Source organism: Parambassis ranga, chromosome 9, assembly GCF_900634625.1.
Source record: "Parambassis ranga chromosome 9, fParRan2.1, whole genome shotgun sequence".
NCBI classification, from domain to species: Eukaryota; Metazoa; Chordata; class Actinopteri; family Ambassidae; genus Parambassis; species Parambassis ranga.
Window position 1 is genome coordinate 20211071 of NC_041030.1, and position 20676 is coordinate 20231746.

Below are 20676 nucleotides of genomic sequence, written 5' to 3' on the forward strand. Positions count from 1 at the left end.
CCATATTGGGACATGTTGCCCCTTTATCTCCACCTACTAATTATAATAATTGGTCTAACATATTTATGACTATGAAACACTCTGTCCCTTCTATGTTGGATGATTTATCTTACGTCCATGCCTCCTAGTGCTTCGGCCTTCACCGCATCAAAGAGTTCCTCCCTAACTCTCTGTAAGAGTTATAGATGTGTTTTTCTCAAAGTGTAAGCTTATATAATCAAATACATACGTGGTCTGTATCATGTCATTGCGTAAATAACCTTGTATACTTCACAGTAGGCTACAGGAGCCTCCTACCAGCCCAATTTAGAAAGGGGACTCCTCAGACTTGAGGTGGAATTTTTCCATCTTCAGTTGAGATGAATTAATTGAGTTCAGGCTCTAGGCCTTATCAGTAGCTCGCCATCAAAACCTGGGCTGGATAAGACACAGGGCCAGGGCTTCAGTTGGTGTGCACACAAATAACAGTCATTATTACTAGCTGCATTAAATACATTTTCCAATTCAATATCAATATAACATCCATCAATGTACATCAATAAATATGATATATAATGTCAAAATAGATCACATACAATATTAAAAGATATACATTAACAAAACTGTTGCATGCATCAATGTATATTGATATAATATGTATATTCTATAATATTGAACTATATTATTTTACAAAAGGCATTAAAACAATACACTAATGCACAGTGCTAATATAGGACAACAACAACAACAAATTCAATCAAGGTCAAGTTGTATGTAACACACAGAGAGTAACAGACATTATTGGAGTTATGGACACTTCATTTAAGTTTGCATTATTTGAGAAACAAAGCTTAAAAGCCCATGCTAACCGGCCCATTCAAATCAATAGGTCCGGCTAGGCTAGCGGTAGCATTACAATAGCTCGCGGCTAACAAGTCAATGCAAAATAAATGAAGCGGCTAATGCTAACGTTAGCTTCGAACAAACAAACACTCACCGATTCCACTCCGTAGTTGAACACAAAGCTCCTGTCGCTCAATAGTACGACGCGGTGGAGGCTCCTACGGGTCAACATTCAGTACATTTAATAAAAAGCGCTGTCAGCCAAGATTAAGCGAACCGAAAACTTTTAACCATACCTGCAGCAAACTTTTCCATACGTCCCCTCTGCACCTACCGGTGGTTCTTCTTCTTCTTCTTTTGTTTCTCGGCGGTTGGCGCATTGCCGCCACCTACTGGTCCGGACTGGGACATTGCGTGAGCTCACAGTCTAATGCCTTGTGTACAACAAAACATATTAGAACTACTAACTCATCAGTACTGACTATCCTCACATATAACCCTGTCTCTTTTAAAAAGGACACTAGTAACCCTACCTGTGCTCTATTACCACACCCCAAAATACTCTTCAGTGAGAACTCATGCCCCCCCAGCTCCCTCAGCCTTATCCTCAAATTCTCCCTTTGCACCCTGTAGTCCCTACACACCTCAAAACCACATGCTCCACTGTCTCCTCTTCCTGACCACACTCACACCACCCTGTCTCGTGTTTCCCTATCGTGTGTAAGGTCTTGTTAAGCAAACAATGCCCCAACCTAAGTCTTGTGATCACTGTCTCTTCTCTCCTAAGCCCCCCCTGCACTCTGACCCTCAGCCTACCGGTGGTTATTTGAGGTTTGACTAATATTGCTTGTCAATTGGCTCGACGTGGTCACGTCACTATGTTGTAAACGGCCCAGCACAGCCACATGACATACAATACTGTACTGGCGAGAGTGATTTTACATGAGAAATACAGCTGAGGAGAGAAATTGCTGAGGTTACAGGTGCTCTTGGGGGCCCTATAAGCGACCGGGGGCCCTAAGTGGAAGCATATTTCGCATATGCCTTGCATGATGATCACACATGAATGCCTCCAGCTGTACAGAGACTGTTGCTGCATCACAGTCTAACTTTACAATGAAATGATCACTTTGTCTCCATAAGTTTCTGTCTGCTTCTGTATCACAGCTAAATGTGTTTAAACAAAGATTCTAAAATCTGTGTATAGAGTACAGAGGCATTTATGTACATGAAGCACACACTAAGTTTACAGTGTGTGTGTGAGGTCACAACACAGCAGAACATTCCTTTATCATCTGTGACTCACAAACAGCACCAGCTAGTGGGGACACTAGTGAATAGCAGTTTCATGTCAGTCATCTCCGCCCATCACATGAAGAAACGAAACCAAAAGGTTTGAACTGATCAGAGAGGAAACGGTGCCACATTGCAGGCTGACACACACGGAGCTACAGAGACTGTATTGTTGGTGAGTCCTTGAAAACATCTAGAAATCTGTGGAAATGGCCGAGAAGATTGCTCTTTTTGAAAGTTTCTTGAGCTGCCATGTTTGTTCAGAGACTTTCAAAGATCCTGTGACTCTGAGCTGCAGCCACAGCTTCTGTTCAAGCTGCCTGCAGAAATTCTGGGAACAAACTAAAAATAAAAACTGTCCCATCTGTAAAAGAAGATCATCAAAGGAAGCTCCATCTATTAACCTTTCTCTGAAAGAGCTGGCTGACTCCTTTGCTCAGAGGAAGACTAACAGTTCAACTGAGGAAGAAGGAGAAAAGCAGGAAGAGACGAAGAAGAATGAGGTGGTCTGTGATAAACACCCAGAGGTACCTTACTGGTTCTGTGAGGACGAGCAGAGAGCTGTGTGTCCTGTCTGTGAGTTTTCTCTGCACCAGACTCACAAAGTGGTTCCTGTAGAACAAGCAGTCAGAGACCTGAAGGAGCAGCTGAGATCTGACTTAAAGTCTCTGCAGGACAAGAGGGACACATACAAACAAGTGGAGGACACATACAATGAAATGTCTCAACACGTCAAGAAGCAGCTGTTGTCCACAGAGACGCAGATCAGAGCAGAGTTCAACAAGCTCCACCAGTTCCTGAAAGAGGAAGAGGAGTCCAGACTGGCAGCTCTGAGGGAGGAAGAGGAGCAGAAGGGGAAGACTCTGAGCAGAGAGATGAAGAGGATTCAGCAGCAGATGTCCTCTCTGTCAGACGGCATCTCTGCTGTTGAAGAAGAGCTGCAGAAACAGCAGGTGTCATTCCTCAGCAGTTATAAAGACACTCAGAGCAGAGCCAGAGCCCAGAGCTCACTGTCAGATCCACAGCTGGTCTCAGGTGCACTGATAGATGTGGCCAAACACCTGGGCAACCTGTCCTTCAGAGTCTGGGAGAAGATGAAGGACAAGGTCCACTTCAGTCCTGTCATTCTGGACCCAAACACTGCAAGCAGAAGACTCTATCTGTCTGATGATCTGACCAGTGTGAGACGTGGAGACACAAAGCAGAAACTTCCTGATAATCCAGAGAGAAACACTAAATATTCTGATGTTTTAGGCTCTGAGGGCTTCAGCTCAGGGAAACACAGCTGGGAGGTGGAGGTGGGAGATCATCCTTACTGGTTTGTGGGTTTAGTTAAAGAGTCAGCTGACAAGGACACAGAGTTGGCTTCACCAAAATATGGATTCTGGTGTTTATTACATCGCAGTGGAAAATACACTAATGGTGCTGGTGAGACTGCCACAGTTCAGAAGAGTCTCCAGAGGATCAGAGTCCAGCTGGACTATGACAGGGGGAAGGTGTCCTTCTACAACTCTGAAGACATGACTCACATCTGCACTCACAGAGACACTTTCACTGAGAAACTCCTCCCATATTTTAGTGTTGGAGAGTCTGCTGGTTCAACAACCACTGATATCAAAGTGTGTCAGTCTGAGATCAGGTTGTTGACCTCTGAGTGATTCTTTACAATTTGTGCAGTTAGTTTGGAACCTTTAGGATAATCCAGTTAATCCTGGTCAAACACCAACAATGAGATTGAGTTCAGACTTCTTTGCATCTTTATAATAAACAAACAGTTTGTGACTGTTTCTAATAAACCTGTTGATTATTTTAGTCCATAAATACCTGAAAATAGAAGATGTTGTTCTTGGTTCATGACTTTAATGATGAATCGTCTGTCTTGGATCTGGCTGTTCAGTCTCTGTAAACCTCTGGTTTATTTTCATTATTCTTGAGTTAAGCTGGAGCTGCTGTTTGTTTATATGTGTCAATAAAAAAACACAAATCAAAGCTGTGCTGCAGTGTTTGTCTCCACAGACACACACACAGAATCTTCTATTTAAACTGCCATTTTATTGATAACACCTTAACACATTTCCACGTAAGAGAACAGAGCAATAATCCGAAGAATCAGAGAACTAGAGGATTAATATTATTATACAGAAGAAACCCAAAGTGAGGAAAATAGAGACAAAGGGAAACTAGAAAGAGCCAGCTGCAGAGAAATGATTGAAGAAGGCTGGAAACAGAGGGAGCGGGGGAGAAAAGAGTGAAAGACGTCCTACAGAGAGAAGCCGGCTCAGTGATGTCAGTGCAGCGTCGTCAGCGGCTGCAGGAAGAAGAAGAAGAGGGCAGAGTGAGCACAGTTCACTTCATCTCACTTCATGAGACCAGAGGAGGACAGTTAATGTCGTACAGGGCTGCACAATCCACTGTTTTAGTCAGAGCTGTGCAGCCCTGATCAATAATGGAAGCTGCTTCTTATCCTACAGTCTGGCTGGATTTGACACTATAGAGTCTTATTGTGCAGCTGCATTAGAAGCACCAATCTGCTGCTCCTGTTTGTGTCTGCTTTACACTGTGTGACAGCGCCCCCTGCTGGAGCTCACTCACTCTGACTCCTCTCAGTGCTGATGGTACAAGAAGGCAGCCGTTCTGCACTGACAACACAGAGCCCCATAAAAAGCATGCGAAATCATCATCATCATCATCATCTTCCTCATCCATATAATAATCCTTATCATTATAGTCATCTTCATTATATCATCTCCAGACAAAAATAGTTATATGCACTTAAAAAGCTGGGAAAATAGAGAAAGGTGGAGTATACCAGCATTCAGTAGAAAATGAGAACCCAAATAAAAAGAAAACACCAAAAAACAAGTGTCCTGTTGACCGTCATGCAAAGAAAATGCCAGCTACGCTTAGCTGCAGCTGTGTAATACTGTGTACTCCCTCATTTTAAACATGTCAGTCTTATTATACTGATTTTCAAGGCTAGTAACACACTAAGAAGAACAGAAGAACAACACCTTTGTACTGTACATGCTGCTATTTCTTCTTTTTTTGGGAGGGGAGGGGTTTGATTAGCATGATCACCAGGGCCGGCCCAAGCCTTTATCAAAGTCAAAGTCAGCTTTATTGTCAAATCTGCTATATGTGCTGGACATACAGAGAATCGAAATTGCGTTACTCTTCACTCTGCAACATATTACATATAACTAAAAACTTGAGATAAATATAAAGTGTAATGAGTGTAATGAAGAACAATGAGGCACACACAAAATACAAGGCACAAAATGAAGGCACAATGCAGTAAGAGTGCAAAAGATGTATAGTGCAAGACAGTGCAGTTGGCATAATGTAAACAGGAATGGTTTAAGTTATAGCAGCTTATATGAGACTGGTATGACATGACTAGGGTGCAAGAGAATGCACAGGGTAAAGTGGCTGGTGCACAGACTTCCTATCTTGGGAAGGGGGAGAAAGTGGGGCGCAGCAGGGAGCGAGTTCAGCTTCCTGACAGCCTGGTGGATGAAGCTGTCCCTCAGTCTGCTGGTCCTGGCACGGAGGCTGCGCAGTCTCATTCCTGATGGCAGCAGACTGAAGAAGCGGTGTGAAGGGTGGGTGGGGTCTCCTGTGATGCGGAGGGCCTTTCGGGTGAGACGGGTGTCGTAGAGGTCTTGGAGGGAGGGGAGAGGGACGCCGGTGATCCTCTCAGCTGCTCTCACTATGTGCTGAAGCGTCTTCCTGCAGGTGGCGGTGCAGGCTCCGTACCACACAGTGGTGCAGCTGGACAGGATGCTCTCAACAGCCCCTCTGTAGAAGGTGCACAGGATGGAGGGAGGGGCTCTGGCTCTTTTGAGCTTGCGGAGGAAGTAGAGGCGCTGCTGTGCCTTCTTGGTCAGTGATGCAGTGTTGTTAGTCCAGGAGAGGTCCTCAGTGATGTGCACACCCAGGAACTTGGTGCTGCTCACCTGCTCCACAGCAGCACCATCGATGGTCAGAGGGGTGTGCTGACTGTGTGCTCTACTGTAGTCCACAACCATCTCCTTTGTCTTCTCCACATTCAGGGAGAGGTTGTGGTCTCTGCACCACTCGGCCAGAAGGTGCACCTCATTCCTGTAGTTTGTTTCATCTCCACCGGAGATGAGACCCACCACAGCTGTGTCGTCCGCAAACTTCACAAAGATGTTGGAGTTGTGTGTTGGCGTGCAGTCATGGGTCAGCAGAGTGAAGAGGAGGGGGCTCAGCACACATCCTTGGGGAGCCCCAGTGTTCATTGTGATGGTGCTGGATGTGTTTCTGCCGACCCGCACTGTCTGAGGTCTCCCGGTGAGGAAGTCCAGCAGCCAGTTGCACAGCAAGGAGTTCAGCCCCAGCTGGTCCAGTTTGTTGATGAGCTGCTGTGGGATGATGGTGTTGAATGCGGAGCTGTGGAAACAGCATCACTGGTTGACCGGTTGGGCCGATATGCAAACTGGAATGGGTCCAGGGAGGGAGGGAGGGCCGTCTTGATGTGTTTCATGACTAACCGTTCAAAGCACGTCATGATGATGGGTGTGAGTGCTACTGGACGGTAGTCATTGAAGCAGGCGGGGGTGGACTTCTTTGGCACAGGGATGATCGTGGTGGCTTTGAAGCAGGTGGGGACAACAGCCTGGCTCAGTGAGATGTTGAAGATGTGTGTAAACACCTCAGTGAGCTCCTCAGCACAGTCTCCGAGCACACGGCCAGGTATGTTGTCAGGATGGGGCCCTAAGCAAAATTTCATACCACCACCTCAGCATCCGATGCTTCTTCATCCTATAGGCTGCACTGTGTTTAATACACGCTACTGAATGTGTAATATCATCTTGTTTGTATTAATCAACGTTATTTTTTTAAAATAGAAAATAAATATATTTTATCATGGACTTTTGGTGGGTAGCAAATATGCTAGTTATTATTGATAGCCCAGGCTAGTATCAGAAGGTAGGAAACCGTCTACTGGAGGGAGACAAAGAGACAGAAGATCTGTGTTTTGATGGTACTTTATATTATGGACTTTGCAGACAAACAACAGACATGATACAAAGAATCCGAATGGCCATTTTAAATATCATCAAGTTATCAATCTCAACATTACATTGTTACAACAGATGTGATTGTGCCTTAAATGTTATTCATTCAACTTCCCAAACTCTCCAAATGTCCATATGCCACACAGCGGTCCGAAAGGGGCAGTGTGGAAATTGTCTGTGTGGACAGGGACGTGGCAGAAGTAATGCAGGGGGGCAAAAGTCTGTGTAGGCTACAGGAGCCTCCTACCAGCCCAATTTAGAAAGGGGACTCCTCAGACTTGAGGTGGAAACGTCTTTTTCCATCTTTAGTTGAGATGAATTAATTGAGTTCAGGCTCTAGGCCTTATCAGTAGCTCGCTATCAAAACCTGGGCTGGATGAGACACAGGGCCAGGGCTTCAGTTGGTGTGCACATAAATAACAGTCATTATTACTAGCTGCATTAAATACATTTACTAATTCAATATCAATATAACATCCATCAATGTACATCAATAAATATAATATATAATGTCAAAATAGATCCCATACAATATTAATCGATATACATTAACAAAACTGTTGGCACGCATCAATGTATATTGATATAATATGTATATTCTATAATATTGAACTATATTATTTTACAAAAGGCATTAAAACAATACACTAATGCACAGTGCTAATATAGTACAACAACAACAACAAATTCAATCAAGGTCAAGTTGTATGTAACACACAGAGAGTAACAGACATTACTGGAGTTATGGACACTTCATTTAAGTTTGCATTATTTGAGAAACAAAGCTTAAAAGCCCATGCTAACCGGCCCATTCAAATCAATAGGTCCGGCTAGGCTAGCGGTAGCATTACAATAGCTCGCGGCTAACAAGTCAATGCAAAACAAATGAAGCGGCTAATGCTAACGTTAGCGTTGACCAAACAAACACTCACCGATTCCACTCCGTAGTTGAACACAAAGCTCCTGTCGCTCAATAGTACGACGCGGTGGAGGCTCCTACAGGTCAACATTCAGTACATTTAATAAAAAGCGCTGTCAGCCAAGATTAAGCGAACCGAAAACTTTTAACCATACCTGCAGCAAACTTTTCCATACGTCCCCTCTGCACCTACCGGTGGTTCTTCTTCTTCTTTTGTTTCACGGCGGTTGGCGCATTGCCGCCACCTACTGGTACGGACTGGGACATTGCGTGAGCTCACAGTCTAATGCCTTGTGTACAACAAAACATATTAGAACTACTAACTCATCAGTACTGACTATCCTCACATATAACCCTGTCTCTTTTAAAAAGGACACTAGTAACCCTACCTGTGCTCTATTACCACACCCCAAAAAACTCTTCAGTGAGAACTCATGTCCCCCCAGCTCCCTCAGCCTTATCCTCAAATTCTCCCTTTGCACCCTGTAGTCCCTACACACCTCAAAACCACATGCTCCACTGTCTCCTCTTCCTGACCAGACTCCCTATCATGTGTAAGGTCTTGTTAAGCAAACAATGCCCCAACCTAAGTCTTGTGATCACTGTCTCTTCTCTCCTAAGCCCCCCCTGCACTCTGACCCTCAGCCTACCGGTGGTTATTTGAGGTTTGACTAATATTGCTTGTCAATTGGCTCGACGTGGTCACGTCACTATGTTGTAAACGGCCCAGCACAGCCACATGACATACAATACTGTACTCGCGAGAGTGATTTTACATAAGAAATACAGCTGAGGAGAGAAATTGCTGAGGTTACAGGTGCTCTTGGGGGCCCTATAAGCGACCGGGGGCCCTAAGTGGCAGCATATTTCGCATATGCCTTGCATGATGATCACACATGAATGCCTCCAGCTGACCTTTGACCCATTTTCACATGAGGCATGAGTATGACACAACGTCTCAGTGGTTCACCTTCATCTGACAACAAATCTTCACCATCTTAGACAAAAACAAAAAGGTGGTGAAGCTTTTGGAGGGATAGTTCACACAAAACACAGCGCTGTATTTATACCAGTCTGTGGCAAGTGGAAGAAGAACAAAGAGGACACCGTGAAAGTGTAGTAGAAGAAGAAAAACAGCAGAAAAAGAAAAATTAAGTCACACCAAGTTGGTCGTTACAGAAAAAAAACACATGCAGGATGCAAACTGGGTGTACTATCCCTTTAAAAGCAGTCAGCATTGTCCCTTTGAACAACTACAGACAGTACGTTTGCACAAGTGCATGAGTTGAACACTAGGAAAACAAACACAAACAAAAGCACATTTAAAAATAAAAGCAGGAAGTTACTTGGTGTGATTGTCATCAGAAACAGAGAAAGATGGTTTTATTTTTGTAGCTTCTGTCTGTAGAGGACTGAGATCTTTGTTACACCTGAACCAACATCTGCTGCCTTCATTTACCTTTTGTAAAACACCTCCACAGTCCTGCTGACACACACAGCTGAGAGTGACCCTGCAGCTTCCTGTCAGTCTGTGGGACAGCTCTGATTGGCTGAATTCTAACCAATCTTGCTGAGCTGTGGGCGGGACTTTACTAAAGACCAGAGTGCAGAGAGTGTGGCTGTATCACAGTCCAACTTTACAATTAAATTATCATTTTTTTGGATACCTAAACATCTGTGTGGACACTATTGTACCAGTTAGTACAGTAAGTTGTTACCCTAATAACAAGCCATGGGTGACTGAAGACATTAAAGCCATTTTAAACAGGCAAAAGAAGGCGTTCAGACCAGGCAACAAGGAGGAGGTGCGAGCTACACAGAGGGACCTGAGAATAAAAATCAGGGAGGCCAAGGAGGAGTACAGGAGGAAGCTGGAGTGGAAACTTCAGCAGAACAACATGAGAGAGGTGTGGAGTGGCATGAAGACTATCACTGGTTACAGGTCGAGCAGCAGTGGTGGAGTTAATGACAGTGTGAAGGACGCTGTCATCTTCCTGCTGAACAGAGTCTACACCCAACCTGGATAAGCCGGCAAGCACTGTGAGAATCATGTTTTTTGATTTTTCAAGTGCTTTTGACACCATCAGGCCGGCCCCGCTGGCTGAGAAGCTGACAGCGATGCAGGAGGATGCCCCACTGGTGTCCTGGATGGTGGACTATCTGACTGGCAGACCACAGTATGTACACCTACAGAGCCGTATGTCAGGCAGACTGATCTGCAACACCGGGGCTCCACAGGGGACCGTCCTCTCTCCCTTCCTCTTCACTCTCTACACCACACACTTCAACTACTGCACAGAGACCTGCCACCTCCAGAAATGCTCTGATGACTCTGCAGTGGTTGGATGTATCACTGGTGGTGATGAGAGGGAGTACAGGTCCGTGGTGGATAACTTTGTCACCTGGAGCAAGAGCAACCACCTACTGCTCAATGTGACAAAGACAAAGGAACTAGTGGTGGATCTGAGGAGGACAAAGGCCCCATTGAGTGGAGGTGGTGGAGGAGTACAAATACCTGGGAATGTACTTAGACCACAAACTGGACTAGAGTCTTTGATTTTATTTCTTGTCTGTAACAAAAATAATTGTAATAAATAATGGAATTCTGATTCTGATTTGTCTCCATAAGTTTCTGTCTGCTTCACTGGTGTCTGAAACTGTATTTGTATATTTTGTGTTCAAATATGATGTGTTTCAATAGGAGGGTTATATTTATAAATAAATCTGTTTGCACCACCTGCTGGTGAAAGAAGCTGTTTATTTGATGAAAGGTGAAAGTGAAAGCTGACTGTGACTCGCCTGAGCGGAGCACAGACGCCATTACAAGGTGCAGCATTCAAACTGAATACATGTTGGACAGACTGTAACCGCTGATTCAACTGGAACAAACATTTGGTGAGTTTGACTGCTGAAGAATAATTAGAATATCAGAGGACATGGCTGAGAAGGTTGTTCTTGTTGAAAACTACCTGAGCTGCCATGTTTGTTCAGAGACTTTCAAAGATCCTGTGACTCTGAGCTGCAGCCACAACTTCTGTTCAAGCTGCCTGCAGAAATTCTGGGAACAAACTAAAAACAAAAACTGTCCCATCTGTAAAAGAAGATCATCAAAGGATTATGTATTAATTAATTTCACTCTGAAGGAACTGGCTGACTCGTTTGCTGGGAGACAGAAACCTGAATCATCAGAGGTGAAAAAGGAGGTGTTAATGGTGGTCTGTCATAAACACCAAGAAGAACCTAAACTGTTCTGTGAGGACGAGCAGAGAGCTGTGTGTCCTGTCTGTGAGTTTTCTCTGCACCAGACTCACAAAGTGGTTCCTGTAGAACAAGCAGTCAGAGACCTGAAGGAGCAGCTGAGATCTGACTTAAAGTCTCTGCAGGACAAGAGGGACAAATACAAACAAGTGGAGGACACATACAATGAAATGTCTCAACACGTCAAGAAGCAGCTGTTGTCCACAGAGACGCAGATCAGAGCAGAGTTCAACAAGCTCCACCAGTTCCTGAAAGAGGAAGAGGAGTCCAGACTGGCAGCTCTGAGGGAGGAAGAGGAGCAGAAGGGGGAGACTCTGAGCAGAGAGATGAAGAGGATTCAGCAGCAGATGTCCTCTCTGTCAGACAGCATCTCTGCTGTTGAAGAAGAGCTGCAGAAACAGCAGGTGTCATTCCTCAGCAGTTATAAAGACACTCAGAGCAGAGCCAGAGCCCAGAGCTCACTGTCAGATCCACAGCTGGTCTCAGGAGCACTGATAGATGTGGCCAAACACCTGGGCAACCTGTCCTTCAGAGTCTGGGAGAAGATGAAGGACAAGGTCCACTTCAGTCCTGTCATTCTGGACCCAAACACTGCAAGCAGATGTCTCTATCTGTCTGATGATCTGACCAGTGTGAGAAATGGAGACACAGAGCAGAAACTTCCTGATAATCCAGAGAGGCACACTAAATATCCTGAGATTTTAGGCTCTGAGGGCTTCAGCTCAGGGAAACACAGCTGGGAGGTGGAGGTGGGAGATCATCCTGACTGGAATGTTGGTTTAGCTAAAGAGTCAGTTGACAAGGACGCAGAGTTGGCTTCACCAGAATATGGATACTGGTGTTTATTACACAGAGATGGAAAATACACTAATGTTGTTGGTGAGACCGTCACAGTTCAGAAGAGTCTCCAGAGGATCAGAGTCCAGCTGGACTATGACAGGGGGGAGGTGTCCTTCTACAACTCTGAAGACATGACTCACATCTACACTCACAGAGACACTTTCACTGAGAAACTCCTCCCATATTTTGGTGTTGGAAAGTCTGCTGGTTCAACAACCACTGATATCAAAGTGTGTCAGTCTGAGATCAGGTTGTTGACCTCTGAGTGATTCTTTACAATTTGTGCAGTTAGTTTGGAACCTTTAGGATAATCCAGTTAATCCTGGTCAAACACCAACAATGAGATTGAGTTCAGACTTCTTTGCATCTTTATAATAAACAAACAGTTTGTGACTGTTTCTAATAAACCTGTTGATTATTTTAGTCCATAAATACCTGAAAATAGAAGATGTTGTTCTTGGTTCATGACTTTAATGATGAATCGTCTGTCTTGGATCTGGCTGTTCAGTCTCTGTAAACCTCTGGTTTATTTTCATTATTCTTGAGTTAAGCTGGAGCTGCTGTTTGTTTATATGTGTCAATAAAAAAACACAAATCAAAGCTGTGCTGCAGTTTTTGTCTCCACAGACACACACACAGAATCTTCTATTTAAACTGTCATTTTATTGATAACACCTTAACACATTTCCACGTAAGAGAACAGAGCAATAATCCGAAGAATCAGAGAACTAGAGGATTAATATTATTATACAGAAGAAACCCAAAGTGAGGAAAATAGAGACAAAGGGAAACTAGAAAGAGCCAGCTGCAGAGAAATGATTGAAGAAGGCTGGAAACAGAGGGAGCGGGGGAGAAAAGAGTGAAAGACGTCCTACAGAGAGAAGCCGGCTCAGTGATGTCAGTGCAGCGTCGTCAGCGGCTGCAGGAAGAAGAAGAAGAAGAGGGCAGAGTGAGCACAGTTCACTTCATCTCACTTCATGAGACCAGAGGAGGACAGTTAATGTCGTACAGGGCTGCACAATCCACTGTTTTAGTCAGAGCTGTGCAGCCCTGATCAATAATGGAAGCTGCTTCTTATCCTACAGTCTGGCTGGATTTGACACTATAGAGTCTTATTGTGCAGCTGCATTAGAAGCACCAATCTGCTGCTCCTGTTTGTGTCTGCTTTACACTGTGTGACAGCGCCCCCTGCTGGAGCTCACTCACTCTGACTCCTCTCAGTGCTGATGGTACAAAAGGCAGCCGTTCTGCACTGACAACACAGAGCCCCATAAAAAAGCATGCGAAATCATCATCATCATCATCATCTTCCTCATCCATGTAATAATCCTTATCATTATAGTCATCTTCATTATATCATCTCCAGACAAAAATAGTTATATGCACTTAAAAAGCTGGGAAAATAGAGAAAGGTGGAGTATACCAGCATTCAGTAGAAAATGAGAACCCAAATAAAAAGAAAACACCAAAAAACAAGTGTCCTGTTGACCGTCATGCAAAGAAAATGCCAGCTACGCTTAGCTGCAGCTGTGTAATACTGTGTACTCCCTCATTTTAAACATGTCAGTCTTATTATACTGATTTTCAAGGCTAGTAACACACTAAGAAGAACAGAAGAACAACACCTTTGTACTGTACATGCTGCTATTTCTTCTTTTTTTGGGAGGGGAGGGGTTTGATTAGCATGATCACCAGGGCCGGCCCAAGCCTTTATCAAAGTCAAAGTCAGCTTTATTGTCAAATCTGCTATATGTGCTGGACATACAGAGAATCGAAATTGCCTTACTCTTCACTCTGCAACATATTACATATAACTAAAAACTTAAGATGAAAATAAAGTGTAAAAAATGTACCTACAATGAGGCACACACAAAATACAAGGCACAAAATGAAGGCACAATGCAGTGAGAGTGCAAAAGATGTATAGTGCAAGACAGTGCAGTTGGCATAATGTAAACAGGAATGGTTTAAGTTATAGCAGCTTATATGAGACTGGTATGACATGACTAGGGTGCAAGAGAATGCACAGGGTAAAGTGGCTGGTGCACAGACTTCCTATCTTGGGAAGGGGGAGAAAGTGGGGCGCAGCAGGGAGCGAGTTCAGCTTCCTGACAGCCTAGTGGATGAAGCTGTCCCTCAGTCTGCTGGTCCTGGCCTGGAGGCTGCGCAGTCTCATTCCTGATGGCAGCAGACTGAAGAAGCGGTGTGAAGGGTGGGTGGGGTCTCCTGTGATGCGGAGGGCCTTTCGGGTGAGACGGCTGTCGTAGAGGTCTTGGAGGGAGGGGAGAGGGACGCCGGTGATCCTCTCAGCTGCTCTCACTATGTGCTGAAGCGTCTTCCTGCAGGTGGCGGTGCAGGCTCCGTACCACACAGTGATGCAGCTGGACAGGATGCTCTCAACAGCCCCTCTGTAGAAGGTGCACAGGATGGAGGGAGGGGCTCTGGCTCTTTTGAGCTTGCGGAGGAAGTAGAGGCGCTGCTGTGCCTTCTTGGTCAGTGATGCAGTGTTGTTAGTCCAGGAGAGGTCCTCAGTGATGTGCACACCCAGGAACTTGGTGCTGCTCACCTGCTCCACAGCAGCACCATCGATGGTCAGAGGGGTGTGCTGACTGTGTGCTCTCCTGTAGTCCACAACCATCTCCTTTGTCTTCTCCACATTCAGGGAGAGGTTGTGGTCTCTGCACCACTCGGCCAGAAGGTGCCCCTCATTCCTGTAGTTTGTCTCATCTCCACCGGAGATGAGACCCACCACAGCTGTGTAGTCCGCAAACTTCACAAAGATGTTGGAGTTGTGTGTTGGCGTGCAGTCATGGGTCAGCAGAGTGAAGAGGAGGGGGCTCAGCACACATCCTTGGGGAGCCCCGGTGTTCATTGTGATGGTGCTGGATGTGTTTCTGCCGACCCGCACTGTCTGAGGTCTCCCGGTGAGGAAGTCCAGCAGCCAGTTGCACAGCAAGGAGTTCAGCCCCAGCTGGTCCAGTTTGTTGATGAGCTGCTGTGGGATGATGGTGTTGAATGTGGAGCTGTGGAAACAGCATCACTGGTTGACCGGTTGGGCCGATATGCAAACTGGAATGGGTCCAGGGAGGGAGGGAGGGCCGTCTTGATGTGTTTCATGACTAACCGTTCAAAGCACTTCATGATGATGGGTGTGAGTGCTCCTGGACGGTAGTCATTGAAGCAGGCGGGGGTGGACTTCTTTGGCACAGGGATGATTGTGGTGGCTTTTTAAGCAGGTGGGGACAACAGCCTGGCTCAGTGAGATGTTGAAGATGTCTGTAAACACCTCAGCGAGCTCCTCGGCACAGTCTCCGAGCACACGGCCAGGTATGTTGTCAGGATGGGGCCCTAAGCAAAATTTCATACCACCACCTCAGCATCAGATGCTTCTTCATCCTATAGGCTGCACTGTGTTTAATACACGCTACTGAATATGTAATATCATCTTGTTTGTATTAATCAACGTTATTTTTTAAAATAGAAAATAAATATATTTTATCATGGACTTTTGGTGGGTAGCCAAAATGCTAGTTATTATTGATAGCCCAGGCTAGTATCAGAAGGTAGGAAACCGTCTACTGGAGGGAGACAAAGAGACAGAAGATCTGTGTTTTGATGGTACTTTATATTATGGACTTTGCAGACAAACAACAAACAACAGACATGATACAAAGAATCCGAATGGCCATTTTAAATATCATCAAGTTATCAATTTCAACATTACATTGTTACTATAGATGTGATTGTGCCTTAAATGTTATTCATTCAACTTCCTAAACTCTCCCAATGTCCATATGCCACACAGCGGTCCGAAAGGGGCAGTGTGGAAATTGTCTGTGTGGACAGGGACGTGGCAGAAGTAATGCAGGGGGGCAAAAGTCTGTGTAGGCTACAGGAGCCTCCTACCAGCCCAATTTAGAAAGGGGACTCCTCAGACTTGAGGTGGAAACGTCTTTTTCCATCTTTAGTTGAGATGAATTAATTGAGTTCAGGCTCTCAGTAGCTCGCCATCAAAACCTGGGCTGGATGAGACACAGGGCCAGGCTTCAGTTGGTGTGCACACAAATAACAGTCATTATTACTAGCTGTTGGCACGCATCAATGTATATTGATATAATATGTATATTCTATAATATTGAACTATTATTTTACAAAAGGCATTAAAACAATACACTAATGCACAGTGCTAATATAGGACAACAACAACAAATTCAATCAAGGTCAAGTTGTATGTAACACACAGAGAGTAACAGACATTATTGGAGTTATGGACACTTCATTTAAGTTTGCATTATTTGAGAAACAAAGCTTAAAAGCCCATGCTAACCGGCCCATTCAAATCAATAGGTCCGGCTAGGCTAGCGGTAGCATTACAATAGCTCGCGGCTAACAAGTCAATGCAAAACAAATGAAGCGGCTAATGCTAACGTTAGCGTTGAACAAACAAACACTCACCGATTCCACTCCGTAGTTGAACACAAAGCTCCTGTCGCTCAATAGTACGACGCGGTGGAGGCTCCTACAGGTCAACATTCAGTACATTTAATAAAAAGCGCTGTCAGCCAAGATTAAGCGAACCGAAAACTTTTAACCATACCTGCAGCAAACTTTTCCATACGTCCCCTCTGCACCTACCGGTGGTTCTTCTTCTTCTTCTTTTGTTTCTCGGCGGTTGGCGCATTGCCGCCACCTACTGGTCCGGACTGGGACATTGCGTGAGCTCACAGTCTAATGCCTTGTGTACAACAAAACATATTAGAACTACTAACTCATCAGTACTGACTATCCTCACATATAACCCTGTCTCTTTTAAAAAGGACACTAGTAACCCTACCTGTGCTCTATTACCACACCCCAAAATACTCTTCAGTGAGAACTCATGCCCCCCCAGCTCCCTCAGCCTTATCCTCAAATTCTCCCTTTGCACCCTGTAGTCCCTACACACCTCAAAACCACATGCTCCACTGTCTCCTCTTCCTGACCACACTCACACCACCCTGTCTCGTGTTTCCCAATCGTGTGTAAGGTCTTGTTAAGCAAACAATGCCCCAACCTAAGTCTTGTGATCACTGTCTCTTCTCTCCTAAGCCCCCCCTGCACTCTGACCCTCAGCCTACCGGTGGTTATTTGAGGTTTGACTAATATTGCTTGTGAATTGGCTCGACGTGGTCACGTCACTATGTTGTAAACGGCCCAGCACAGCAACATGACATACAATACTGTACTGGCGAGAGTGATTTTACATGAGAAATACAGCTGAGGAGAGAAATTGCTGAGGTTACAGGTGCTCTTGGGGGCCCTATAAGCGACCGGGGGCCCTAAGTGGAAGCATATTTCGCATATGCCTTGCATGATGATCACACATGAATGCCTCCAGCTGTGCAGAGACTGTTGCTGCATCACAGTCTAACTTTACAATGAAATGATCACTTTGTCTCCATAAGTTTCTGTCTGCTTCTGTATCACAGCTAAATGTGTTTAAACAAAGATGCTAAAATCTGTGTATAGAGTACAGAGGCATTTATGTACATGAAGCACACACCAAGTTTACAGTGTGTGTGTGAGGTCACAACACAGCAGAACATTCCTTTATCATCTGTGACTCACAAACAGCTCCAGCTAGTGGGGACACTAGTGAATAGCAGTTTCATGTCAGTCATCTCCGCCCATCACATGAAGAAACAAAACCAAAAGGTTTGAACTGATCAGAGAGGATACGGTGCCACATTGCAGGCTGATACACACGGAGCTACAGAGACTGTATTGTTGGTGAGTCCTTGAAAACATCTAGAAATCTGTGGAAATGGCCGAGAGAGCTCTTTTTGAAAGTTTCTTGAGCTGCCATGTTTGTTCAGAGACTTTCAAAGATCCTGTGACTCTGAGCTGCAGCCACAGCTTCTGTTCAAGCTGCCTGCAGAAATTCTGGGAACAAACTAAAAACAAAAACTGTCCCATCTGTAAAAGAAGATCCTCAAAGGAAGATCCATCTATTAACCTTTCTCTGAAAGAGCTGGCTGACTCCTTTGCTCAGAGGAAGACTAACAGTTCAACTGAGGAAGAAGGAGAAAAGCAGGAAGAGACGAAGAAGAATGAGGCGGTGGTCTGTGATAAACACCCAGAGGTACCTTACTGGTTCTGTGAGGACGAGCAGAGAGCTGTGTGTCCTGTCTGTGAGTTTTCTCTGCACCAGACTCACAAAGTGGTTCCTGTAGAACAAGCAGTCAGAGACCTGAAGGAGCAGCTGGGATCTGACTTAAAGTCTCTGCAGGACAAGAGGGACAAATACAAACAAGTGGAGGACACATACAATGAAATGTCTCAACACGTCAAGAAGCAGCTGTTGTCCACAGAGACGCAGATCAGAGCAGAGTTCAACAAGCTCCACCAGTTCCTGAAAGAGGAAGAGGAGTCCAGACTGGCAGCTCTGAGGGAGGAAGAGGAGCAGAAGGGGAAGACTCTGAGCAGAGAGATGAAGAGGATTCAGCAGCAGATGTCCTCTCTGTCAGACAGCATCTGTGCTGTTGAAGAAGAGCTGCAGAAACAGCAGGTGTCATTCCTCAGCAGTTATAAAGACACTCAGAGCAGAGCCAGAGCCCAGAGCTCACTGTCAGATCCACAGCTGGTCTCAGGAGCACTGATAGATGTGGCCAAACACCTGGGCAACCTGTCCTTCAGAGTCTGGGAGAAGATGAAGGACAAGGTCCACGTCAGTCCTGTCATTCTGGACCCAAACACTGCACACAGAGAGCTCTATCTGTCTGATGATCTGACCAGTGTGAGACGTGGAGACACAGGGCAGAAACTTCCTGATAATCCAGAGAGAAACACTAAATATTCTGATGTTTTAGGCTCTGAGGGCTTCAGCTCAGGGAAACACAGCTGGGAGGTGGAGGTGGGAGATCATCCTGACTGGTTTGTGGGTTTAGTTAAAGAGTCAGCTGACAAGGACACAGAGTCTGCTTCACCAAAATATGGATTCTGGTGTTTATTACATCGCAGTGGAAAATACACTAATGGTGCTGGTGAGACCGTCACAGTTCAGAAGAGTCTCCAGAGGATCAGAGTCCAGCTGGACTATGACAGGGGGGAGGTGTCCTTCTACAACTCTGAAGACATGACTCACATCTGCACTTACAGAGACACTTTCACTGAGAAACTCCTCCCATATTTTAATATGGGAAAGTCTGCTGGTTCAACAACCACTGATATCAAAGTGTGTCAGTCTGAGATCAGGTTGTTGACCTCTGAGTGATTCTTTACAATTTGTGCAGTTAGTTTGGAACCTTTAGGATAATCCAGTTAATCCTGGTCAAACACCAACAATGAGATTGAGTTCAGACTTCTTTGCATCTTTATAATAAACAGTTTGTGACTGTTTCTAATAAACCTGTTGATTATTTTAGTCCATAAATACCTGAAAATAGAAGATGTTGTTCTTGGTTCATGACTTTAATGATGAATCGTCTGTCTTGGATCTGGCTGTTCAGTCTCTGTAAACCTCTGGTTTATTTTCATTATTCTTGAGTTAAGCTGGAGCTGCTGTTTGTTTATATGTGTCAATAAAAAAACACAAATCAAAGCTGTGCTGCAGTTTTTGTCTCCACAGACACACACACAGAATCTTCTATTTAAACTGTCATTTTATTGATAACACCTTAACACATTTCCACGTAAGAGAACAGAGCAATAATCCGAAGAATCAGAGAACTAGAGGATTAATATTATTATACAGAAGAAACCCAAAGTGAGGAAAATAGAGACAAAGGGAAACTAGAAAGAGCCAGCTGCAGAGAAATGATTGAAGAAGGCTGGAAACAGAGGGAGCGGGGGAGAAAAGAGTGAAAGACGTCCTACAGAGAGAAGCCGGCTCAGTGATGTCAGTGCAGCGTCATCAGCGGCTGCAGGAAGAAGAAGAAGAAGAGGGCAGAGTGAGCACAGTTCACTTCATCTCACTTCATGAGACCAGAGGAGGACAGTTAATGTCGTACAGGGCTGCACAATCCACTGTTTTAGTCAGAGCTGTGCAGCCCTGATCAATAATGGAAGCTGCTTCTTATCCTACAGTCTGGCTGGATTTGACACTATAGAGTCTTATTGTGCAGCTGCATTAGAAGCACCAATCTGCTGCTCCTGTTTGTGTCTGCTTTACACTGTGTGACAGCGCCCCCTGCTGGAGCTCACTCACTCTGACTCCTCTCAGTGCTGATGGTAGAAAAGGCAGCCGTTCTGCACTGACAACACAGAGCCCCATAAAAAAGCATGCGAAATCATCATCATCATCATCATCTTCCTCATCCATGTAATAATCCTTATCATTATAGTCATCTTCATTATATCATCTCCAGACAAAAATAGTTATATGCACTTAAAAAGCTGAGAAAATAGAGAAAGGTGGAGTATACCAGCATTCAGTAGAAAATGAGAACCCAAATAAAAAGAAAACACCAAAAAACAAGTGTCCTGTTGACCGTCATGCAAAGAAAATGCCAGCTACGCTTAGCT

At 44.8% G+C, this 20676-nt stretch overlaps 3 protein-coding genes and 2 long non-coding RNA genes across 5 annotated transcripts; 3 read left to right on the top strand and 2 right to left on the bottom strand.

The window, feature by feature from the left end:
• Nucleotides 1–173: 173 nt before the first annotated feature.
• LOC114440893 (uncharacterized) lies at nucleotides 174–1255 on the bottom strand. Its single transcript, XR_003671221.1, has 3 exons — nucleotides 1119–1255; nucleotides 977–1040; nucleotides 174–417 (listed from the first exon to the last, which is right to left on the bottom strand). It is a non-coding gene; the product is annotated as an uncharacterized LOC114440893 (long non-coding RNA).
• A 930-nt stretch (nucleotides 1256–2185) lies between these two features.
• LOC114440891 (zinc-binding protein A33-like) lies at nucleotides 2186–4104 on the top strand. Its single transcript, XM_028413521.1, has one exon. It carries the CDS (start codon nucleotides 2325–2327, stop codon nucleotides 3771–3773), a length of 1449 nt encoding a protein of 482 aa, XP_028269322.1. The 5' UTR covers nucleotides 2186–2324; the 3' UTR covers nucleotides 3774–4104.
• Nucleotides 4105–11810: 7706 nt separating this feature from the next.
• Nucleotides 11811–12774, top strand: LOC114440892 (zinc-binding protein A33-like). Its single transcript, XM_028413522.1, has one exon. It carries the CDS (start codon nucleotides 11880–11882, stop codon nucleotides 12441–12443), a length of 564 nt encoding a protein of 187 aa, XP_028269323.1. The 5' UTR covers nucleotides 11811–11879; the 3' UTR covers nucleotides 12444–12774.
• Nucleotides 12775–15797: 3023 nt separating this feature from the next.
• On the bottom strand, nucleotides 15798–16908 carry LOC114440894 (uncharacterized). Its single transcript, XR_003671222.1, has 3 exons — nucleotides 16772–16908; nucleotides 16630–16693; nucleotides 15798–16196 (listed from the first exon to the last, which is right to left on the bottom strand). It is a non-coding gene; the product is annotated as an uncharacterized LOC114440894 (long non-coding RNA).
• Nucleotides 16909–17874: 966 nt separating this feature from the next.
• Nucleotides 17875–19753, top strand: LOC114440890 (zinc-binding protein A33-like). The gene has a single exon (XM_028413520.1). It carries the CDS (start codon nucleotides 17978–17980, stop codon nucleotides 19424–19426), a length of 1449 nt encoding a protein of 482 aa, XP_028269321.1. The 5' UTR covers nucleotides 17875–17977; the 3' UTR covers nucleotides 19427–19753.
• Nucleotides 19754–20676: the final 923 nt, after the last annotated feature.

Bases quoted from the DNA above. Each gene is read 5' to 3' on its own strand.
- LOC114440892 (XM_028413522.1), top strand. From the start codon at position 11,880: ATGAAGGACAAGGTCCACTTCAGTCCTGTCATTCTGGACCCAAACACT.
- LOC114440890 (XM_028413520.1), top strand. From the start codon at position 17,978: ATGGCCGAGAGAGCTCTTTTTGAAAGTTTCTTGAGCTGCCATGTTTGT.
- LOC114440891 (XM_028413521.1), top strand. From the start codon at position 2,325: ATGGCCGAGAAGATTGCTCTTTTTGAAAGTTTCTTGAGCTGCCATGTT.